The sequence below is a fragment of the Pipistrellus hanaki genome, assembly GCF_964339955.1.
Source record: "Pipistrellus hanaki genome assembly, chromosome: 13".
Lineage (NCBI taxonomy): Eukaryota > Metazoa > Chordata > Mammalia > Chiroptera > Vespertilionidae > Pipistrellus > Pipistrellus hanaki.
Window position 1 is genome coordinate 29,711,256 of NC_140515.1, and position 24,448 is coordinate 29,735,703.

At 44.2% G+C, this 24,448-nt stretch overlaps 1 protein-coding gene across 1 annotated transcript; it reads left to right on the forward strand.

The window, feature by feature from the left end:
* The first annotated feature begins 4,078 nt into the window (after positions 1-4,078).
* Positions 4,079-23,148, forward strand: MRPS25 (mitochondrial ribosomal protein S25). The gene is made up of 4 exons (XM_084902651.1): positions 4,079-4,359; positions 8,175-8,281; positions 14,980-15,067; positions 15,960-23,148. The coding sequence occupies exons 1-4, from the start codon at positions 4,226-4,228 to the stop codon at positions 16,150-16,152; spliced, it is 522 nt and encodes a 173-aa protein (XP_084758777.1). The 5' UTR covers positions 4,079-4,225; the 3' UTR covers positions 16,153-23,148.
* Positions 23,149-24,448: the final 1,300 nt, after the last annotated feature.

Consider the following 24,448-nt stretch of genomic DNA (forward strand, 5'->3'; position numbering starts at 1 on the left):
GTGTATGTATGTACGCATGCATGTTACATGAGAGTCGCCAGATAACATACCTTCCCCACTTTGTTCATGACCCACATATCAGAAGATAGCCTTAGCTCCTGTTTCACCTGTTGGCTTAAGGCCTCCAGACAGAATCAAGTGTGAGTTCCAATTCTGCCCTTACCCCCAGTTACTCCTGCAGTGTTAATTAGATGAACCGTTTACACAAGCATAGAGTAAACCTTTGCAATCCTATTACCCCCATGGAAGAAGCAGGCCTACCCAGGGTGAGGAACCTTTCTGCTGCCATTTGTTCCAGGCACTGCTACATACTCACACAGCCTGCATTTCGGTCTTCTAGCAGGCCTGTGCGGTACTTACTCGGGTACTCGTCTGACAAATGAAGAAACAGGTTGAAAGAGGTTCGCCTGGCTGGGGTCGCACTGCCCGTCAGTGCTGGGATGAGGAGGATTTAAAGCCTGGTCTGCCGGACCCACGTTACCCTGAGGAGGGTTTGACCTGGGTCAGGCACAGGGGGAATGCACAGGCATTGTGTCTGTCCCAAAGGTGGCAGGGATGGGCAGGTTACCTGGAGCTGCTGAGTGGGATTCTGATACTGATATCACATGAGCCTTTGACATGGAACTTTCTAAGACCTGTATAGATTACTAAACCAGGAGGAGATAATATCTAGTGTTCACTGTGGGCCAGACAGAATGCTAGGTGTTATGCATGTATTACCTCACTTAATCTTCCCAACAACCTTGGTTTATAGAAGAAGAAAATGAGTGTGGCTCAGGGTTATACCACTTGGATTCCATTCCAGGTCTGTATGACTCCAAAACCCAAACTGTCCTGGCCTGCTTTGCCTATGGACACTCATGTTTCTAACGTGGGATGGGGTATTTCCTCCATAGGAAGTGTTCCCTGTGGACCTTAAGATCAAAAGCTCTTCTGCCAAAAACTCTTCAGTAGCCTCGCACCGTAAAAAAAACCCGCCAGAACAAACCTGTGGTTTTAGCTCTGGCACACAGAGTTTGGAAGTAGTCATTCCTCTCCTTCCAAGAAAAAGCTGGACAAACTGAAAAGCACTACTTTTCTTGGACCCATCAGAGAACTGAGTTTGCAGGGCAAATGGCCACTCCAGCATCTGGGAAGAGGTAAGTTCGGAGTCACAGCCGAGGTCTGCTTACTTGGAGCAAAGCCATTAGAAACATCCCTGTTAGGAACATTCTGACAAATTGCTGGGGCTGAGTGTTGCAATACGCTTTGTCACGTGGTTCTCCTGGTAACAGGCCCCTTGGGCTTTCCAAAAGTCACTTCATTTGCATAAACAGGTGTGTGTGAACTGGGGATGGTTATAACAAAAGATGCTCCTTTCACTTTTATCCAGAGCCATTTCAGGGAGAGGGACTGAATCCAGAGATTATGACAAAAGATGCTTCTGTCTCATTAAGAAAATGACAGGCTTTTAGAAGCTCAGCTGGGAACGAGGAACAAAGGCCAAATATATATAGCCTATGTAATAAAAGCTTAATATGCTAAGTGTCCGATCATCTGGTGACCAGTCGACTGTTCAACCAATCAAAGCGTAATATGCTAAGACTGCTCAACTGCTCGTTATGATGTGCACTGACCACCAGGGGGCAGACAGCCAACTGGTCGACCAGTAGTTATGACTGGGGCATGTCTGGCCTTGTCTCGCCCAGTCCCTATCGGCCAGACCCCAGGAGCTAACCCTGGTGGTCAGAGATCAGGGCCAATTGGGGCCATCTCATCCAGTCCTGATCAGAGCCCATCAAGACCAATCAGGGCTAGTTGGCCAGGTGGGAGGGACCATAGGAGGTTGGCTGGATGCAGGAGGATGGCTGTGGGAGCACACTGACCACCAGTGGGCAGCTCCTGTGTATTAATTTGTGCAGTTATTCAGTGTCTGGTAAGTTAATGTTCAAGAAAAAAATAATTTTTATTAAAATGTTCTATTATTTTATGTTACCCATTACTCATTTATTTCAACTCTTTGTACTCAGCATGTCTCTATCGAAATAAACCTATGTTTCTATGAAAATTGAAGCTTTTGCGGCCTACATAAACTTAAACCTTGTTTATTTGGCTCATGCTAGCCTTTGCATTTGACATGTTTGACCTACAGCTACAGCAAACATTAAACACGATTCAAACCAAAGTCAGATTATAAACCCATATTGTGCATGCTATTTTTTAAAATATATTTTATTGATTTTTCACAGAGAGGAAGAGAGAGGGACAGAGAGCCAGAAACATCGATGAGAGAGAAACATCGATCAGCTGCCTCCTGCACACCCCCCACTGGGGATGCGCCCGCAACCAAGGTACATGCCCTTGACCAGAATCGAACCTGGGACCTTTCAGTCTGCAAGCTGACACTCTATTCACTGAGCCAAACCGGTTTCGGCCATAGTGCAGGCTTTAAAAAAAAAAAAAAAAAAAAAAAATATATATATATATATATATATATATATATATATATATATATATATATATATATATATATATATATATTTATTTATTTATTGGTTTCAGAGAGGAAAGGAAAGGGCTAGAGATAGAAACATCAATGATGAGAGAGAATCACCAATAGGATGCCTACTGCATGCCCCACACTGGGAATCAAGTCAGCAACCTAGGCATGTGCCCCTAGCCAGAATTGAACCTGGGACCCTTCAGTCTGCAGACCAATGCTCTAGTCTATCCACTGAGCCAAACCCGCAAGGGCTGCAGGCTTTTTTTAATGCAGGCTTTTTTTTTAACCTTGGTAACTATAGCGAATATGTTCAATATTGTCTAATTTTCAACCAAAATGACAAGCATGCTAAAAAAGGCAAAAACAAAACAAAAAAACCCACAAAAATAATCTGAGACAAAGTATCAGATTCAGATATGACACAGTTGTTGGAATTTAACATTATGTTAAGGAGTCTAATGGTAAAAGTAAATAATATGCAAAAACTGATGGGTAATATAAGCAGAGATAAGAAAACTCTAAAATAGTCAAAAGGAAATGCTGGGGGCGGGGGAGAGGGGAGGGAGGAGACAAAACAACAAAGAATACCTCTGATGGGCTCATCAGTAAACTGGACACAGCTGAGGAAAGAACCAGTGAGCTTGAAGATAGGTCAACAGAAACTTCCCTACTGAAGTGCAAAAGAAAAAAAAAAGAAATCCAAGAACTCTGGGAAAATTTCAAATGATGTAAAATTGGGATACCAGAAGGAGAGAAAAAAAAGAGGGAATGAAGAAGAAATATTTCAATAACAGCTAAGAACTTTCCAAAATTAGTGACAGTCCCCAGTAACCACAGATCCAGGAAGTTCATAGAATACTAGGCAGCATAAATGCCAAAAATCTACACCTAAGTGAATCTTATTTGAACTGCAAAATCCAAAGATAGAAAATCTTGAAAGAAGCTAGAAGAAAAAACAATTGTACCTATAAAGAAACATAAAAATGACAGAAACTATGCAAGAAGACAGTGGAGTGAAAAATTTAAAGCATTGACACCCCCCCACCCCCAATGAACCTAGAGAGTCCTATATCTGGCAAAATTATCCTTTAAAACTGAAGGAGAAATAATGTTCTCAGATCAATAATAGTAGTACTTCAGAACTGCATGTCATCAACGTTTGGCTTATGAAAAATATTGAGGTCCAGAGCTGTTAAATGGTTAAATCTGGAAGGGTATTTTTCTTTTTTTCTTTTGCAAATCAGTTATTTTAAGTCAATGTTAGATATTGCACAGTTCGAACCCTTCCTTTTGAAATTGGAGAAGCTGAGAGAAAGACAACTGACTTACTTGAGGTTGAACAGAAAGTTATTCCTCGATTTGGTATCGGAGCTCAGCTCTCCTGATTTATTTTCTGCTGTAACTTTGTTGTCTGAATGATTGGATTTGATCCTAAAAACATTTTTCCTCCTGGGGGAGAAGGCGAGTACATAGAAAAAACGAAACATTTCGGGAGGAGGGTGCTCTAAAGCGAATCTGTACGTGCACCCACTCCCAACCCCTACTCAAATCACCGACGCCCAGGACTACAAGTCCCAGGCTGCCTTTCGGCACGCGCGTTGGCCGCCGGGAGGAGTGCCTGTGAGTCTGCGCGGGAAGTGGAAGCCGCGCGGAGGAGCCGCGGTGCCAGGTGCGCCGGCGGCGGCGTCTGCAGCTCCGGTCTCTCCTCGCCGCCTGCTCCGCGGCTCGACCGCCGCAGCCACCATGCCCATGAAAGGCCGCTTCCCGATTCGCCGCACCCTGCAGTACCTGGGCCAGGGCGACGTGGTGTTCAAGGACACGGTGAAGGTCATGACGGTGAATTACAACACGCACGGGAAGCTGGGCGAAGGCGCCAGGTGAGTCCCAGCCTTGTGAGGGCGGCCCCGGGGGTTAGTCACGGGGAGGCCTGGGGCTGCGCTGGCTTCTGGAGCCCGCCCCCCGAGGTCGGTGCTGTTGCCTCCATGTTACAAAGCTGGAGACGAGCAGCTTGGCCACGCCGTGCCTGCGGAGGTGGGGGAGCGGAGGAGCAGCCTCCCTCCTTCCTCCCGGGTAACCTGGGGAGGCCTCAGCCTCCACTGCCACCTGGGACCCCGGGACCCCCAGCGGCGCGGGGGGTGGTGGTGGGGGCGGGGGCGGGGGCGGCAGCCCTCTGATTGGAGCCCGGCCCAGGGGGACAGACCTTGTTCGGGTCCCTTTCCCACCTGCTGCTGGCTGTGGGCGAGCTGCTCCAAACGGGGATGACACTGATGCTGCAGGCCCATGGGGGATGCAGTGAGGGAGGTGACAGCTGCTGGCACTGATTGAGTTCTTACATGTGCCGCACGGTTCTGAATGCTTCTGGCGTCCTCTCTTCATCCGGGCTGTGCGGAAACCCCGTTGCTGTCCCCAGGAAATGCACAGAGAGGCTCGGGAACTGCTTGTCCAGCTATCGCAGCTAGCTCTGAAGGCCCCCCCCCCCGCCCATTCCTCTCTCCCCGTTAGGGTCCGCTGTGTGGTGTCAGCGCCTCTCCCCCTCGCAAACTCCCTAATGGTTTCCGCCTGGAGTTGAGGGAGTCATGGAATGGAAGCTTGCAAGTGAAACATTGGAATTAAACTTTGAGGCAACAGCCATGATTTGGGCTTTTCTGGTTTTCTTTTTTAAAGTGTTTTAATTAACTTTTAAAATATGTATTTTTTATTGTTTATAGTATTACAGATATCCCCCCCCCCCCCGCCCCAACCCACCCCTCTAGGTCTTCACCACCCTGTTGCCTGTGCGTATCTTCTCTCTATATAAAAGGCTAATGTGCGTATTTTCTTTCTACATAAAAGGCTAATATGCGTATCTTCTCTCTATATAAAAGGCTAATATGCAAACTATCCCATTGGGATTTTGACCGGGAGATCAGGAGTTTGATTGCTTGCTATGACGTGTGCTGACTATCTGATTAGTGACTTTGAGCATATTTTCATGTGTTTACTGGCCATTTGTATGTCCTCTTTGGAGAAATGTCTATTCACATCTTCTGCTCGTTTTTTAATTGGATTGTCTTCCTTTTGTTGAGTTGTATGAGTACTGTATATATTTTGGGTATTAACCCCTTAGGGGCTTTTCTGGTGTTAAGTATAAATGTGCTGAGTGCCTGTTGAATGGCAGGCCCTGCCCTGTGCTGTGTGCTGGGATTCAGCAGTGATAAGAAAATGTCCTGTCCTCTGTGCGGATTCGGTCAGAATGGGACATGAGAGCAACACCCTCCGAAGGGCCCCACAGAGTGGGGCCTTCGCTGCAGGGCTTCCAGGAAGCCATTAGCTACCTCTTAGCCGTTTGCTCTCCACAGATGACCCCAAGCACTGGGACCTGCTTACATGGGATCTGCTGGGACAAAGGTGACCTGGGCGAGTGGGTCTTGGCGGTGACTCGGCACCTTCCTAACCCTCTGAGCGCGCGCGTGCACACACACACACACACACACACACACACACACACACACCCCATACCAGGAATCACCAGGCAGGGGCCAGGCAGGCGGGACGCAAGCTGAGCGTGCCTGTGTGAGCTGGGAAAATGTGCCCTGTCTCAAGGAGCATTCACTGCTTGGCTACATCTTAGCTGTGTCCGCTCCGGGGAGGATTTCAGATTTGTCAATAAGCCAGATGTTCAGATTCATCTGTAAACCTCTGGTGTTTAAAAAGGCCAGCCAATCAAAATAAGTCTGCAAGTCCTATTCTCACCTGCCCGGGTATTTTAATGCCCTCTGGGTAACTGGCCTACAAACAGCCCTGTGTGTGTTGTTCCTGGTGGTAAGAACTGCCTTTCCCTCCGCTGCCCTTGGGTGTGAACCTGCCTGACCCGCGCCTTTGCTTGTCGGTGTGACCTCGGCCTTTCAGCTGTCCCTTCGCCCCAGGTGCTCGTGGCCAGCACTGCAGCCCCCGGGGTGGCCATGGTCCGGGGCTGTCCGCTGGGTGTGGGGAGCTGGTTTGTTCAGTGAGGGCTGAGTCCCTCCTCACCGGTGCCAGGTGTTCTTGCCTTTAAGATGCAGTTAGAGAGGGAACAGCTGTTAGTGTTTATTGAGTTCTGGGTTAGCCCTGAGCCTCAGGATCGAGGCAGATTGGCTAATTTGATAGTGAGAACAGTGTGGAGGAAGTCCAGATGCTAATCACGGTCCTGGTTCTTTCGCTTACTAGTTATTGTTGACTTAGGGCCGTGGTTGGCAAACTGCGGCTCGCGAGCCACATGCGGCTCTTTGGCCCCTTGAGTGTGGCTCTTCCACAAAATACCATGGCCTGGGCGAGTCTATTTTGAAGAAGTGGTGTTAGAAGAGGTTTAAGTTTAAAAAATTTGGCTCTCAAAAGACATTTCAATCGTCGTACTGTTGCTATTTGGCTCTGTTGACTCATGAGTTTGCTGACCACTGACCTAGGGCAGTTCACTTAATTTTTCCGACCTCAGTTGTAAACCCTGCCTGTGGGGATTTGAGAGTAAAGTACCTAGTAACGTGTGTGGCACACACACCAGGCACTCCACTAAAAGCTGCCTACCGTTATTACGTTCCTGCCCATGCTTCAGCAAGACCATGTAACGACCCTGTGGAGTCTTTGTCCTAGGAGTTCAGGGTGTGAAAAACGCCTGCACGGATGTATGTCCTGGTTTATGTGCGATGCCGGGACTCTCTGCTGTGGGGCGGCATTGAGGTTAGGCCTAGGAAGGTAAATTCAGCCTCTGAGCTCCTAGCCCCTGTGCTCTCCTGCTCTACAAGGCTTATAAATAGCACCTGTTTCCACTTCCTCCCCAAAAGCAGCAACTTTCAAACTTGACCCATTAGAGTTCTACCTCCATAGAGTTACAGAACTTAGAGAGCTCCTTCTCACGTTCTTAGCTTGAGACATGATCAAGTACCTTGTGGCCATGGAAGATGAGGGTTTAGCTCTTTCACTGCCATTGCCTCTCCCTACCCTCAACACAAGTACACTGCTCCGCCCTCCCACTCCCCGATCTTCCCCAAACAATCATTTCAGAATCATGGATAGACTATTCAGCGTTTAAATTAATATGATTTTGTAAACACTGTACACGATTGAGCCAAATAGAGTACGATGATTATTTTTCCTTTTTTTGGCAAAGATTTTTGTTTTCCCTGGAATTTATAATTGAAATTGTTTTTCTTTTGTTTCAGTTCAGATTTTGCCCCAATGATGGAAGTCTCCCCAATTAAATGGTCACGCAGTCAGGCTTTCTGTTGATTCTGTCAATTTTATCTTCTTGAAAATAGACTTCCAGCTGCAGTCTGGACTGCTTGTCTTACGTTGACATCTCTTTGATGGACATTGAAGCTCAGAGCACTAACCTGCCCTGGTCATACAGCTGGAAAATGGTGGTTGGGTGATGGTCCTTCTGTCCTGTGTACCACCCACATCTTTCGGTCCGGTGTGTGGGGCAGGGTGCGAAGGGCGCATTTAAACCCAGATCATTTGGTCCCTGGCTGGTGCGGTTCAGTTGGTTGGAGTCTGACACCCCCCCTCAGAGCACACACTCAAATTCCCGAAAGCTGCATTTCTCAGCCTTTTTTGGGGGGCTGGGTCCTCTGAGAATATGATGAAAGTTCTGGACTCTTTCCCTTGAAAAATACACAGGTATGCAACATTTAAGGTTAAAAACTACTGTTTCATGGGCTTAATTTTTTCTCCTTTGCAGGAAATTTGTGTTTTTCAACATACCTCAAATCCAGTACAAAAACCCGTGGGTGCAGATCATGATGTTTAAGAACATGACACCATCACCCTTCCTTCGATTCTATTTGGGTGAGTACGGAGGCCTCTGCTGTGCTCCAGGACTGTCTCCTCCCGTCCGTCCGTCCATCCTTCACAGCAGTCAGCGGTTTGAGGTACACGCTCCTGTGAACTAACATTGCTTCTGTCATCTTGACTTGAATGGCCATTGAGATCTGGACGCCTCTTCCCTCTCCTTCTCTAGACTCGTCTCCTGTTGCCTTCATGTGCCTCACACCACACAAATTTCTCAAAATTCCCTTGTCACACCTCGGTTTATGCCTTTGCTCATGCCATCCCTCTGATGAAATCCCCTTTCTACTTTCTTTGCTTATGTAATTAAAAAAAAAAATCCTTTAAGACTCATCTTGGGCACCATTCTCCCAGGACACCTTCCCTGCATGCTTCCATTGGCCTCCCCGCCTCCCAAAGCCCCTCAGGCTGGCCACGTTCTCTTGAAAAGTGTATGTCTGTGTGTGTCCACTTGGCACCAAGTGAACTTCATTCGGTTAAATATGGCTTAGTACCCAGAAGTCAGAAGACCAGATATTTTAGTCCAGCTCTCAGTCATTCTGACCCTGAGCAAAAAATATTCCTCATTGCTTTATTTCTCAAGGCAAAACATCTATCTGCCTTACACGGTTAAGAGAATCAAATGAAGTGTAGACTGGGAAATGTTCTTTGAGAAACAAAATAATGTTCTTCCATTTTATTTCTGGCCCAAAATGGCCAGATTATTTAGCAGATGTGCTAGGCACCCAGGTACTGTTCTAGGTTCTTGGGTATCCGGGAGCCATACAAAGCTTTCTGCCCTTATAAAGGTAATACTCTAGCAGGAGGAGATAGAACAAGGAACTTAAGACAGTGTGCTAGAAGACAAATGCTGTGAAAAAAAAAATAGAGCAAGGTAAGTGGGTGAAGAGAGTGGGGGTGATATGACGATTTTGTGTAGTATATATTTTGTGTTTGCATTGAAAAAAATTAACTTTATTGAGGTATAATTTACTTATAATAAATGCATAGGTTTAATGTGTATAAATTGATGAGTTCCGACAGTTGTTTATGTCACCACTTTCCCAATGAGGATGAAGAATATTTATTTTAATTTTATTTATTGAAAAAATATATATGTACTTGTTAATCCTCACCCAAGGATATTTTTTAGAGTGGAATGGAGGGGGAGAGTCAGAGAGCAACATCAGTATGAGAGAGCCACATTGGTTGGTTGCTTCCTGGATATGCCAGGACTGGTTCATGGCATGGAGCCTGCAACTGAGGTACATGCCCTTGACCAGAATCCAACCCACGACCTCTCAGTCTGTGGGCCCATGCTTTAAACACCGAGCAAACCAGCCAGCGCTTAAAATATGTTTTTATTGATTTCAGAGAGGATGGAGAGGGGGAGAGAGAAACATCAATGATGAGAGAGAATCACTGATCAGTTGCCTCCTGTAAGCTCCCTCCGGGGGAATGAACCCTAAACCTGGGCATGCTATGACGAGGAATTGAACCTGCACCTTCTGGTATACAGGACGGTGCTCCATCCAACTGAGCCACTCTGACCAGGGCTGAAGAACATTTCTGTTACTCCAGGCCAGTGGTCAGCAAACCGCGGCTCGAGAGCCACATGCGGCTCTTTGGCCCCTTGAGTGTGGCTCTTCCACAAAACACCACGTGCGGGCACGCACATACAGTGCGATTGAAGCTTTGTGGCCCGTGCGCAGAAGTCCGTTGTCGGCCTGGGTGCATCTATTCTGAAGAAGTGGTTCTAACGCCGAGCCACACTCAAGGGGCCAAAGAGCCTCAGGCGGCTTTCGAGCCGTCGTTTGCCGACCACTGCTCCAGGAAGGCCTCTAGTGCTGCTTTCAGGTTAATTCCCCATTCCACCAGATGCGTCCACTGTTATAATTTCTTTCACCATAGTTTGTTTCTGAACTTCATATAAATAGAATCTCCCAGTATGTACTTTGTGTCTGGCTTTCACTCAAGTTTTTGTGACTTATCCATGATACCAGTAGTAATTCATTTTTATTGCTAAATAGTACTCCATTATAGGAATATACCACAGTTTATTTACCCATTTACCTGTTGATGAACACCTGAGTTTTTGTTAGATACCAAGACAGAAGTTTGAGATTTACTGGAGATAAAAGCGGGTGGGCAGGGAAAACCTTCCTGTGACAAAGCAGGTGTGTCGCCTCGCAGACAGGGAAGAGGAAGGCGGTCTGGGCAGGGGGCACCAAGGTGGGGATGGGCTCTTAGGAAGTCCGGGCCAGCCCATGGGCAGCTGTAGCTCCACTTTGAGCCGAGATGGCTGGATCCTAGACCTCTGCCAGGAGAGTCGGCGTGGCTCTGGTGGGTTCCACAAACAGCAGCTGGGCTGGCCGCTGGCTGCTCCCTGCAGGCGGCCTCCTCGCAGGAAGCTGGGAGTGGTGGGCCTCTGGCTGTGATGGGCTGCTTCAGTCTGGGGCTGAGGTAAGGTGCTTGTCAGCATCTTCTCACACAAATGGTCTCTGTGAACCCCGGTGCTCAGCTCTTCAGAGCCCATGCCTCATGCTGAATCGATGTGTAATGTTCTTAGAATCTGCCCAATAGCTTTCCACAGTGATGGAGCCACCTCATCTCCAGGCAGCAGAATGTGAGCCATGGTTCCACATCCTCACCCAAACTGGTTTATCTGCATCAGTTTCCTGTGGCTGCTTTACCAATCACCACAAACTTAGTGATTTAAAACAGCACAGATTTCTTCGTTAATCTTCACCTGAGGGTATTTTTCCATTGATTTTTAGGCGGGGGGGGGGGGGGGGGGGGTGGTGGTGGACAGAAACATCTGTGTGAGAGACATGGATTGGTTGCCTCCGCACACGCCCCGATCAGGGCTGGGGATCAAGCCTGCAACCGAGGTATGTGCCCTTGGTCCGAATTAAACCAGACCCTTCAGTCTGTAGGCTGACACCCTTGTCTACTGAGCCCAACCAGCCAGGGCTATATAAATCTCTTCTTACAATTCTGTAGGCTAGAAGTTCAGAATAGATTGAAATGAAGGTGTCTACTGAGCCTTCCCTTCTGGAGGCTCTCGGAATAAATCTCCGTGCTTTTTCCAAAATCTGGAGTTCGCCACGTTCCTTGGTTAACGGCCCCCTCCTCAGCCTTCCAAGCCAGCAGTGCTTTATCCCTGCCCGTTCTTCCATAGTCACATGGACCTCTGCTCACAGCCGAGAGGTTCTCTGATTGTGGGGTCCATGTGATTATTAGCATAATCTCTCACCTCCAGGCCCTTAATTTTAATCATATCCACAGTGTTCCTTTTGCCACATAAATATTCACAGGTTCTGAGGGATTAGGACAGGGACGTCTTTGGGGGCTATTATTTTACTCACCACATTGTCTTAAATTTTAGCTATTCCAGGGGGTTTTAATTGAAATTTCAATTTGCATTTTCTTCCAACTTTTCATGTTCTTATTAGCTATTCAAATATTTGTCTTGTAAAGAGTATATTTGTATCTTTTGTCTATGTAAAAAATTGGTTTTAAAAAAAGTTCTTCACATATTCTGGATGCAATTCCTTTGTCAGTTACACGTGTAATGAATATTTTCTTCTGTCCGCTTGCTTTTCCTTTTCTTACTGGTGTCTTTTGAAGAGCATGCATTTTAATTTTTATAAACTCCAGCCTATCAGTTGTTTTATGTTTAGTGTTTTGTGTCCTAAGAAATCTCTGACTTCCCCAAGGTTCTCTTATATTTTCTTTAGAAATTTTTTTTAGTTTTTGATTTTACATTTATGTGCTCTAGTTCAAGTTATTTTCTACTTTCTATTTTTTTTTAAAGATCTTTAATTGTTGGCATTTAAAAAAAATATTTTATTGATTTTTTACAGAGAGGAAGGGAGAGAGATAGAGAGCCAGAAACCTCGATGAGAGAGAAACATGGACCAGCCGCCTCCTGCACACCCCCCACCGGGGATGTGCCCCAACCAATGTACATGCCCTTGACTGGAATCGAACCCGGGACCTTTTAGTCCACAGACCGACGCTCTACCACTGAGCCAAACTGGTTTCGGCAAGTTCAAGTTATTTTCTACTTTCTGTGTATTAAGTGAGGATAGGGGTTGAGGTTGTTGTATTTTTTTAGATTCATGATATTCAGCTTTTATAACACCAATTGTTGAACATTTGTCCTTTCCCCTTATTGCAGTGGTTCTCAACCTTTCTAATGCCAAGACTCTTTAATACAGTTCCTCATGAACCACTACAGTATAGCCTAAGACCATCGGAAAACACAGATATTTACATTATGATTCATAACAGTAGCAAAATTAGTTCTGAAGTAGCAATGAAAATAATCTTATGGTTGGGGGTCACCACAACATGAGGAACTTATTAAAGGGTCGAGGCATTAGGAAGGTTGAGAACAACTATCATATTGAATTCCTTGTCGGCTTTGCCAAAAATCAGTCAACCATGAGTGGAAAAATAAAATGCTTGTGTATCCAGATAGTCAGCCATGAAAAGGTATGAAGTGCTGACACACATGCTACGATACAGATGAACCTTGAAAATATGCTAAGTGACAGAAACCGGACACAAAAGCCACATAATTGTGATTCCACTTATATGTAATGTTAGAACAGGCAAGTCCGTAGAGACAACAATGTTTACCAGGGGGTGGGGTTGGGGTGGTGTGGGGCATAGGAAATGACTGCTTAATTGGCAAAAGAGTTTCTGTTTGGGGTAATGAGAAAGTTTTGGAACTAGATAATGGTGATTGTTTTACATTTTGAATGTACCAAAACCCACCAAATTATACACTTTAAATGGTTAAAATGGTAATTTTTATGTCACGTATTTTACCATATACAAAAGAATTTTAGCCATTCCAATGGATTTTAATTGAAATTTTCATTCCATTTTCTCTTTTTTGTTATTAGCTATTCATATACCGGTATTTGTTTTGTAAAGAGTATAATTGTATTTTTTGTCCATTTAAAAAATTTCTGAACTTTCATCCCCTTTCACTGATCTATGTCTGTCCTTATACTAATATAGTACCTATATCGCATTACCTTGTTTTTTGTAGTTTTATAAGTGTTAAAATCAGGTAGTGTGAATCCAAATTACTTTGGCTAGTCTAGGTTATTTGCATTTACATTTAAATTTTAAAATTTGGCCAGTTTCTGGAAAAAAGCTTGTTGGGGTTTTGATTGGAATTACATTATAGTTCATTTAGAGGAGTATGGATATTTTAACAATATTGAGTATGTTTTGTGACTATTGTAAATGGCATTTCATTTCCAGTTTTTTGGTTAGTATAGTTGATTTTTGTTGTTGTTAATCCTCACCGGGGATATTTTTCCATTGGCTTTTAGAGAGTTGAAGGGAGGGGGAGAGAGAGAAACATTGATTGGTTGCCTCCCACTCGCATCCTGACCAGGGCTCAGGATCGAGCCTGCAACGGTGGTATATACGCTTGACCAGAATTGACCTGGGACCTTTAAGTCTATGGGCTGCAAAACCAGCTAGGGCTAATTGATTTTTGTATATGGAATGTGTTTTGCAACCTTGCTTATAAACACACATTATAGTTTATTCTCTAAATTCCTTAGTATTTTCTACATACTCAATCTTGTCATCTGCAAATGCAGTTTTATTTATCTTTTTCTTTGTCTTAATTCATTGATTCAATTGGCTGTAATATTTTTGCATTTTTACCAGTAACGTAGGAAAGGTTCCATTACTCTGCATCCTTACTAGTACTTGGTATTGTCTATTAAAAAAAATTTAAGCACTCTTATAGCTCATTGTTTTTACTTTCTCATTTTCCTAATGACTAATTTTGGTCAAATGTTTACTCACAGATTTTGTCCATTTTCTAGTTGGATTGTCTTGAGTTCTTTCTATAGTTTAGATACAAGTCTTATCAGATATATCCATCTTGTACATTTTCTCCCATTCTATTGCTTATTGTGCCTTTTGAAGAACAAGTTTTGGATTTTAAATTCAGTGTATGTTTTTTTCTATAATCATGTTTTTGATGTCATATTTTTGCCTAGGTTCTAAAGATTTTCAAATAGTTGTAGGCCCCTGGTTCATTTTGAGTTGTTTGTTTGTTTCTTTTTTTAATGTTGGGAGTAAAAGTCTAAATTCATTTATTTGCACGTGGCTATCCAATTGTCCCAGCAACATATTTTTAAAGGACTATCTTTCCTCACTGAATTGTTTTGGCATTTTTACTGAAAATCAATTGACCTTAAATATAAAGGTTTATTTTTGGACTCAATTCTGTTCCATTACTCTGAAGTCTGTTTTTGACTTGATTACTGTAGCTTATAGTAATTGGAAAATGAATGCCCTTCCTCCATTTTCTTTGCAAAATTGTTTTGTATGAACTTTAGGCTCAATTTGTCAGTTTCTACACAAACACCTGCTGGGATTTTGATAGGATTTGCATTGAACCTATAGACCAGTTTGGGGAGAATTGCTATGTTAATTCTATCCACGAACATGGAATTTTTCTGTTAAAGTAGTATGCTTTTATACAAACCTAAAATTTATATCTGCTCATGTCTAAAGAAATATGAAAAAGTAAAGTGTAGTATATAATGGGTTATGTAAACAAATATATTTACTTATTGTTAAAATATTTCTCCACTAGCAAACAGCAAATCACCATTTGCGGCTGAGGAACTCTCATCTGAGTTGTCAGCCACGCCCCCTTTACTTTCTGTTTTCAGACACTGGTGAGCAGGTTCTCGTGGATATAGAGACCAAGAGCAATAAAGAGATCATGGAGCACATCAAAAAAATCCTGGGGAAGAATGAGTGAGTTACTGGGGTTGACCTGGAGGGGGGCAAAGGTCTTAGCCCAGAGATTTTGAGAGCGGAAAGGGATGGGGTGTCAAGAGGGCAGGCTCTCTGACTGTGAGCCAGACACTGACCGGAGTGTGGGCTGGAGAGTCCGTTCCATCTGACTAGGCTGCTCGCCAGATGTGTAACAGTAAGCCATCCACCCTCCTCGTCAGCGGGCAGCTGAGATGCAGCTAAAATACTTGTCCTGTGTGGCTGGAGACGTATCCCAGTTTGGAGTTCGTGGGTGACCCATCCTTTTTCTCTTCATGGAGGAAAGAAGGGAGGGAAGCCGGATATCTTTTTTTAAAATATATTTTATTGATTTTTTTATAGAGAGGAAGAGAGAGGGATAGGGAGTTAGAAACATTGATGAGAAACATCCATCAGCTGCCTCTTGCACACCCCCTACTGGGGATGTGCCCACAACCAAGGTACTTGCCCCTGACCGGAATCGAACCTGGGACTTTTCAGTCCGCAGGCCGACGCTCTATCCACCGAGCCAAACCGGTTTCGGCTTGCTGGATATCTTTGAGAAAGCACTTGGAGGCATTTCCAGGCCCCTTTATTCTGACTGTCTCACTTGTCAGAAACGGGCTGCCTCTCAGCTGTCTGAGGGCTGCTCTCCCTGTGCCGGCCTGGTGTGAGTGTGCTATCCAGGTGCCGCCTCCCCTGGCCTAACACTGCTCTCATACTGAAGGCTTCCCTGTGGTGAGGGCAGGGGCAGGTTTGAGGAGCGAGAAGCATGTTAGGAAACGAGATCCAGGTCTCCCCAGCTGAGGACGGAGCTCACTCCGAGAAGTTCTGTGCTTCGCAGAGGCTCAGAGTAATGTTGCCAACACCTTGTTGCTGCCTGTGCTCTTTGCAGGGAAACCCTGAAGCAAGAAGAGCAGGAGAAAAAGCAGCTTTCTCACCCAGCCCACTTTGGACCTCGGAAGTATTGCCTGCGGGAATGCATCTGTGAGGTGGAAGGGCAGGTGCCCTGCCCGGCCCTGGTGCCCTTACCCAAGGAGATGACCGGGAAGTACAAAGCAGCTCTGAAAGCCAGTGCCCAGGACTAAGGCCCCAGGCCTGTGGGCTAGCGTTACGTTGGCCACAGGGAGATCCTGGTTCTGTCCCCAGAGACTCTGCAAATAAAGTGCTCCTTAATCACCCAGCAGCATTGTGTATCCGGTCTGATGGGCACAAGGAGGAAGGCCTGCATGGGAACAGGACTTTGGGGCCAGGAAGGTGTAGGGCCACAGCCTGGTGACATCTTGGTCTTGTGGCTTTTTCCGTCTCCACTGGTTTCGACTCCTCTTCCAGACCCTCCTCTGAAAGCGCAGTTGAGTCTGGTTGGAGCTAGTTGTGGCTGGCTGTGTGGGCATCTCTCAGAAATCCCAAGGTAAGCCTTTGTGCAATGCTCACTGTTAAACTAAAGCCAGCTGACCTTTTCCTCCTGAGGGCCTGGCTGTGGAAGCTGCCTCCCAGTTTACTTTCTTGCTTGTTCATTTTTTTTTTTAGATTTTTTAAAAATCACATACATGTACTTAAGTTTGCCATTTTAAAAAATATATATTTTATTCATTTTTTACAGAGAGGAAGAGAGAGGGATAGAGAGTTAGAAACATCAATGAGAGAGAAACATCGACCAGCTGCCTCTTGCACACCCCATACTGGGGATGTGCCTGCAATCAAGGTACATGCCCTTGACCGGAATCGAACCTGGAACCTTTCAGTCTGCGGGCCGATGCTCTATCCACTGAGTCAAACCGGTTTCGGCTTGTTCAATTCTTGAGGTAAAGTTTGGGAGAGGGTGTGAGGTGTTACGTAGTAATTCTGCCTAGTAGTCCTTTCCTCCTTGGGACATGGATATTGCTGCCACTTGAGTTTTGCTGGTTTTAGCCCGTAGGAGACACGAAAGCCTTCTAGGGTCACTTTAAGGATAGGTTTACTTCGTCAAAAGTAAAGGACCAGCTGGACTGCAGACCGGTGGAAACACAGACCAGGAGACTTTGACCAGTGGGATGCAGCAAGAAGGTGGGCTTCGAAGAGCAGGTTTAAGGTCTGAGTGCCTCTCTGATGGGAGCTTTGGTCAAGGCCTAACGCTTGCTGTAAAATGGGAATAAGGGCATTACTTCACGAGGTAAGTTGTGGGAAACTAGAGTGTGTTTTGCTGTTAATCCTCACCCAAGGATATATTTTTTCCCATTGATTTTAGAGTGGAGGCAAAGGGGGAGAGGGCGGAGAGAAACATTGATGTGAAAGAGACACATCGATTGGTTGCCTCCCACATGCTCCCTGACTGGCCGGGTATCCAGCCTGCAACACAGGTCATGCCCTTGATCAAAATCAAACCTGGGACCATTCAGCACTCAGCTGTTACTCTTTCCACTGAGCCAAATTGGCAAGGGTAGAATGTGTTTTATTTGAATGTTGGTATTATCTCATTAAATTGAGAAACCTGGCTCTTTTTACATTTGATGCTCAAATTATGCTTTACTGTTGTTTTGTACCAGACCGGCGTTCAGGGTTACAGCCTTGGAGGGATTGGAAAGGGATGGTCGGTTTGGGTCTAATGTGTAACTGACAGGTTTACTTCAGTTTTGCTTAATTGAAATTTAAAATGTTGGTGCCCTCTTTCCATCACTATTTGTAGAGGGTGACCAGAAAAATTTATCCTCCATTCTAATCCCTAGTTTAAATTCCTGCAATGTTCCTAACAATCCCACGTGGCTGACTGCAGCATGGCCTTCACAACCAGCTGATTGGACTTTCTACTGGGCCTCTAGGCCCTTTAAGAGTTTGTTCCTTTTGGTCTGTCTCCAGAGCTGGTGAGAAAAAAGGCCTTAGGGTGCACAGGGCCCAGAAGGGTAGCTAGCCAGGACTGCTCTGAACCAAGCTAGTGACCCTTCTTTAGAGAATAAATGTCTAGTGCCTGATGGAAAGCACCATCATTACTGTTTTTCATGGGCTATTTCATAGACAGGAGATAATGATTCATGGAAACAAACACCACTGGGGGGGAGGGGCGGTAGGGGGCAAACTACCTCTTTAAACAGTTGTCTTCCATTTCCTGCGTACTTCAACAATGATAAAAAAAGATTTTAAAATGTACAGAAATGGGAGGAAGTTATTGGAGAAGATTGTATGAGGGTTTTATAATTGATCCAATGTTTCTTAATTTTATTTGCATAACCAATGTTCGCCAGATGGTTTTCAACCTTGTTCTGCTGAAGTGACCAATTGCCTTTCATTTTGAAAGCTATTTGGCTGCCAGTGAGGTTCTGCCAAGAATCTTGATTTCAGACCTCAGAATCGTCACCTGTAAAATGAGTCAGATGACTTCTGAAACTTTAAGCATATGTCTGCTCTGGTCCGAGGCCTGGCTCTGTGTCTGTCACTTTTGGCAGCCCAAGCCGGTTCCAGAAACAAGTCCAGTGGGCCACCAAATGGACGGGCTAAGGTGAGATGAGAGCTACAGGGTTCTGACCACTAGGGCGCTTCCTCACCACCTACTCAGTGTTTAGGTGAGTGGTGTTTTGGGGACCCCTGGTGGCCAGGCATTATTATTACTATTGTCAGGAAAAAGGATGAACAAGATGCACGTTAGTCTTTAATTAACTTTTAATAGTATAAACCTCATTTAGGTAGTAGTATTAAGCCACAACAATGCCACATTGAAACAGCATTTAATAAAATGCATAAAGCTAATTCATGCACTGCAATACTCTATATACAAACACAACAATGCAAATTATTCTTCAAGACTGAAGACATTGATTAGATATAAAATTCAATTAAAAAAGAACATGCTATTTTAAATGCCATCACATAAAGCTGATTTCAAGCTACATTTTTAACAGGTTTTAAACCTGGAATTAAAATGTAATGGCATAAACAATATTTTCTATATTGAGAAGGGCAGAGGTTACAGAAACGGTCCCAAGAAAATCTAACACCCAAGTTTTCCTTTAATGTCTTTTAAAAGGGCTGGTAATACTTAGCTACATTTTAACAACTCCAAACTACAGGTAAAAACTATGGTTTGTACTATGAAAAAGGTGCAGCTTTTCAGTTATAAAACTAGTTGAACACTGGTTTACAAGATAATTGGGAGGATATAGAAAAATATTCCAGCACTTGAGTTGTACATGGCAGCAGCATGAGTCCATGAATGCTCTTGTTGTTAAAATGGCAACTGATTATACTTTCCTAGAGAAAAGCCATTTATTTTTCATGTCTACTTCCCAATATTATCCAAATATTAAGCTTTATCACAACCTGTCAATTGATAAATGTTGCTGAGCATTTTTTTCAACATTTTTATAGCACTTTTTCTATTATACATAGTATACATTTTGGAACACCAAAATTATTGGCTTAATCAAAAGTATAGCTGGGCATTAAAAATATCTCAGGCTTTCCCTTTATTTTTAGATTGCTGCTAATAGCCCCAAATGAAAAGTTTTGAAGATTCACTTAGAGACTGGAAAGCTTCCATTTGTATTATTTGAATTGGAAAGCTACCTTCAATAGTGATTGTCACGACAGGCAAGGACATGGGAAAGGTGACAATCACTGCTGGGCGGCCAGGGAAGCAGCGGGAGCTTTACATCACAGATGGGGAAGCTGGAGGCTGAATGGCCCAGTCTCACAAAAGGCACTGAGTACTATGGTCTCAATGAAGTGTTTTCAAACATTTCAACAGATTAAAAAAAGAAAACCTGTGGATTATGTTTTTGCCGTTATCCAGTGATCTCTTTCAGCAGGCCAGCTTTCACCCTTCCCATCAGTCAGGTCCATGAGCAACTACAGGTGGGCTGGGGCCTGGCTCCCGAGTGCTGTGTTTCAGATTAAAGCCCAAGTTAGGGGGGAAATTCACCAGAGTAGAGCTGGACAAGAAAAATTAGGCATCTGTAGCTTTAAGGGCATGCAATAACCATATTAAAATGCAATTTTTATCTGAGATTTTAAAATCAATTTAGAGAAAGTCAGTAGACTTCATTTGCATGCTATACTTGGAGAAGTAATTTAAGATTTGTAACTTATGCCATAAAGTTAGCCATCAACAATTATGCTTATTTTTAAAGAATACTTGGTTGGTTGTGTCCGCGTCCCCCCCCCCCCCCCAACTTGCGTTGGGAATTTGTTGAGTCCAGAGCAAGTGGGGACAATCGGGAGCCAGGCCCCATGACACGGACCGTTCTGAAACTGACCATAAGACGATGAGTCCAGGGAAGGCCCACTGCTTGACCTTCCAAGTTCCTTCCAGTTAGGCTATAAAGAGGGGTGTGACAACCACCTAGTTTTTGGACGTTAGGATAAACTGCCTTCCAGCTTCTTAGCCCTTGTCTCACCCTAGGAATACATAGCAATGCCATTCTGTTAGGACCTTCCTGCCTGGAACTTTCCCTGGTACAAAGTGAACATTTAACGTCGTGGCCTTCCTCAGCCAGACGCACCCAAAGGAAAATGGAGTTAAAAATGTGGCAAACCCATCCTGCTGAAGGATCTTGGAATACCCACCTCAATTTACTTTAGTAACTCTTATCATAGATTCTCTTTAAAACTTAAGGAGAGTTTGGATACATGGCTACATGTCTGTATACATAATATACACCTATGTACACATACACACTATATATATACACTGTACATATATAGAAGATATAAACACATGTACATTCATTTAGTCATACAAGTCGGTAATCTGTACACGCACAATGTGCTGAGGGGAGCTCAGGGCTAGACAGCTGTGCCCCGCTGGTGGGAGGCACATGGGGAGTCCAAGCCCTGTGGTACAAGAGAACCAAACCCACTCTCTTCAATTACAAACTCACATCCAAGTTAATTTTGTCAAAGAGCCGCGCAATCTAGGGAATGGACATGGGACAAAAGCATGGGTCACCTGCCCTGCCTGCTCAGACTTTCCAGGACCTGAAGGGCACTGACCTCTCAAGTTAAAGGTGAATGTCAGAAGATGACATTTTTCTTGATCTGGGCTCAGGGCACGGTTCAAATGTCCCACTGTCCCACCTATAGCCCACTGCACAGGAGGCCACGTGCTTCCAGACTCTAACCGGGTCACGGTACTTGGATCCGCAGCCAAGGGCTGCTTGTCAGGCAGCGTGCAGGCAGGAAGTGAGACGACTATGCTGAAAACTATCCCAAAGGATTAGGATGTGATTTTCCCAGAATAAAAGCACTAGATACAGCCAGAGCCCTTCTAATTTTTGGCTGCCCCTAAAACAAGCAAAACTGCTAAGTAAGCTACAGTGTGTTGCTACACACTGGGGAGCCCAGGGTAGACATGTCCATTGCTATCACCATGACTGGTGGCAACTGCCTCAAAACAGCCCACATTTAATACTGACACTGACAAGCTAGAAAATCCCTCTTGAGGGATATTATATAACACATCTTACAAGTGACTACACCTGAAATTAAATATAAAAACCAAACAAACACAAAAAAAAAACCACCCAACCACAGAGATTAGACAATAAATAACGTAATCCCAACACGAAAATCTCAAATTAGAAGGACGGTAACATACTGCCTTAAAAATACTCTCCAGGAATAACTTGGAAAGTAGTATTTGCATGAGTAATTTGGTCTTTTTCTAAGTCTCTTCCTGTCCTGTTTTTTATTATATATAAAGAACTCCAAAATTTCAACGACACATAACTGTCCAACATTATCTGAGATACCACTGGAAAAAAGCCACAAAGCAACACTGTATGTCTGTCCCCACCCCCCTTAGCCAGTGTAGCCTCCCTCATTGAGGGAGGACTGGCTAAACCAGCAGAAGGGTATGTGTGAATAGCTACATGGCAAAGAATTTAACTCCTACCTTATTTCACTGAGATTCAGCCGGCAGAGGTCTGGTCTCACTAAATCTAGAGTTTGAAAGCCTTGGAAAAGTTGAGCCCAAATATCTGCTTAGGATCCCTTTAAATAATCTTGACTTTGCGCTTCTTTTAACCAATCTGACAAGAGATGGAATAGACCTGTAAAAAGCTTGAAATCTGGGTCAGTGACAATTCAGGTTGTGAGGGACTGGATCCTTAAGGAACAGGCCACTTCAGAGTAAGGCCAAGAGGGCATGGGAAACTAATGAGTGCACAACCCCCAAATGGTCCATTGAAATCAGCCTCCACCAGCAAAGGGACTCAAGGAAAAGGACCAGGTTAGAATGGGCAGCTTCCTAAATTAAACTCACTTTTCTCAAGGGATATTTCGTTAGAGGTATGCCACTTTCCTATCCAAGTGTTCACTGTCCTCCTGGTTATCACCTTCTCTTCCCAACCTATCTAAGCATGGGTTTGTCAGGAATGCAGCCTAGGTCTTGGCTAAGCTGCCCCAATATCTTAAGGCAATCGGAGTCTAACAGCCTAATAGATACAGGACTCCACAGGGCCTGCCCCTGGGAATGGGGGAGCTGGCCAGTTCGGACCTTTTCACCAACACAGAACTCAGATCTGAAAGATGTGACACACATTTGTGATCAACAAACATGCTTATATTTAAAAATTAAGAGAAAAACAGATAATTCGCTGTGTAAGATGCATGAACATGCTTCAAAATGCCCTCTGCTAAAATCCTTCATTAAGCAGAAACGATACAGACCTGCCCTAACTCCATTTGTCTTGGCCAATTTTTGGTCTTAATTTTAAAATTTAAATCACTCAAAGTTAGAAAACCCAACATTTAAGATGGTGGTGACATCCTTTCCATCATTTTATAATGGGCACCCTTCACTATTCTCCAAAATTTGCTTCCAAGATAGGAACTAGAAGTGATAAAAGAATTGAAGAATTGTTCCCACTTAATTCTCACTAATGACTTTTATAAAGTGCTGCTAACACTTCAGATTAAAGCATCCCATTTTGCTTAAGCCTGTGGCTGGCTTGCCCAACACCCATGTACATCTTATGAAGTGCCCACTCTGACAAGGCCTGAACCAGACCAGGAGTGCCTGGGAGGCAGGGAGTGCCCTGGGATCTTTTTGGATATCTGGTCAAAAGATTAAAGAGATACAAGCTTAACCTTACACTGTAGTTGCTTATTCTGATCTACACACAAAAAGAAAATGCTAAGTACTTGACTCAGTCTTATAAGGAAATACTCACTGCAACTCACATCCATGGGAAGTTATGGGTGCACTTCTCTAGATAGAACTTCCTTATAACCATATTCTGTTCTTGTATACGACATTTGCTATAAGTTATGAGAAAGGAGATAAGTGGGAATTAAGGGTTATTTTTAAGGAGCAGGCAGCCTGCTTCTGCATCCATCACCTAAATTGCTGGTACACACCTAGGGGAATAAAAGTGCACGGAGGGCCAGTACTATTCAAAAACTTGCCAAAAGAGATAATGAATCTGGAGACACTTTGAATAACCCTGATATTTAAGGTCAACAGAGAACCCTATCATTCAGCTTCACCACCAATGCCCTAGCCAGGAAGCAAGATCCTGTACACATACTCCACCCTCAGTAGTTCCGAACTGCAGGAACACAGGCCCATAGGGGCGTTTGGGATAGAAATCCCAGAAAGGAACACGTGCTCCAGGAAGGCCATGTCCCTCCCTCTGGAAACTGCAGCCACCCAGATTGTATTCAAGAAGTACTACTGCCAAGGGTTCAAAATGCTGAATTGTACTTTTTGGTCAGAAAGCTCCATCTGCCATAGTGGAGGTAATTTGGGGGTGTTAATTGCTGTTGGAATTGGCAATTAATGTCAAACTGGTTGCAATCCAATTCTGAGAACCAGGCACCCGAGGTTTGGAGGAGCCTGAAGTTGCCTGTCAGACTGGGACCAGAGACCAGGGAACCCGACAAGCATCAGCTCTCTATGACCGAGGAAGCTTTTGGTTTGGGTCACCACCAACTAGCACACTCCCACTTACTGCATGATACAGATAAGCCACATTTTCATTTGCTCTCAGGAATTTAGTTCAATACCACTAAAGTGTGCATACAATTAGGAACGATGCCTTTTCTTAAACATAAATGATTGTCTCCTATACCCTATTGCATTTCCACAGAAATTATTAGCATTTCAGCAAAATACGTATACTGTTTTTCATTTGCCCTGCACATAGACAAGATGTTGCTAACATTACGTATCGATAAGAAGTGCTTAGAAAGTGCTAATATTACCCTGGTAATTAGTAGCTATTAATTCCAAGGACATTTTAAATATATACATACTGTTCTCTTAGGTTCTTTGTTTTAATACTAGTCTCTGACATTATAAAACTTTGTTTTTTACCCTTTGAGAATTTCTAAATACAAATTGAGTTAAAAGATTGTTCCAAAATCTGCTGCTTCATCAAAAGGCATTAAAACATTTCTTATGGCAGGAAAGGA

Bases quoted from the DNA above. Each gene is read 5' to 3' on its own strand.
- MRPS25 (XM_084902651.1), top strand. From the start codon at position 4,226: ATGCCCATGAAAGGCCGCTTCCCGATTCGCCGCACCCTGCAGTACCTG. The intron at 4,360-8,174 runs GTGAGTCCCAGC...TCTCCTTTGCAG, and splicing joins AAGCTGGGCGAAGGCGCCAG to GAAATTTGTGTTTTTCAACA. The intron at 8,282-14,979 runs GTGAGTACGGAG...TTCTGTTTTCAG, and splicing joins CTTCCTTCGATTCTATTTGG to ACACTGGTGAGCAGGTTCTC.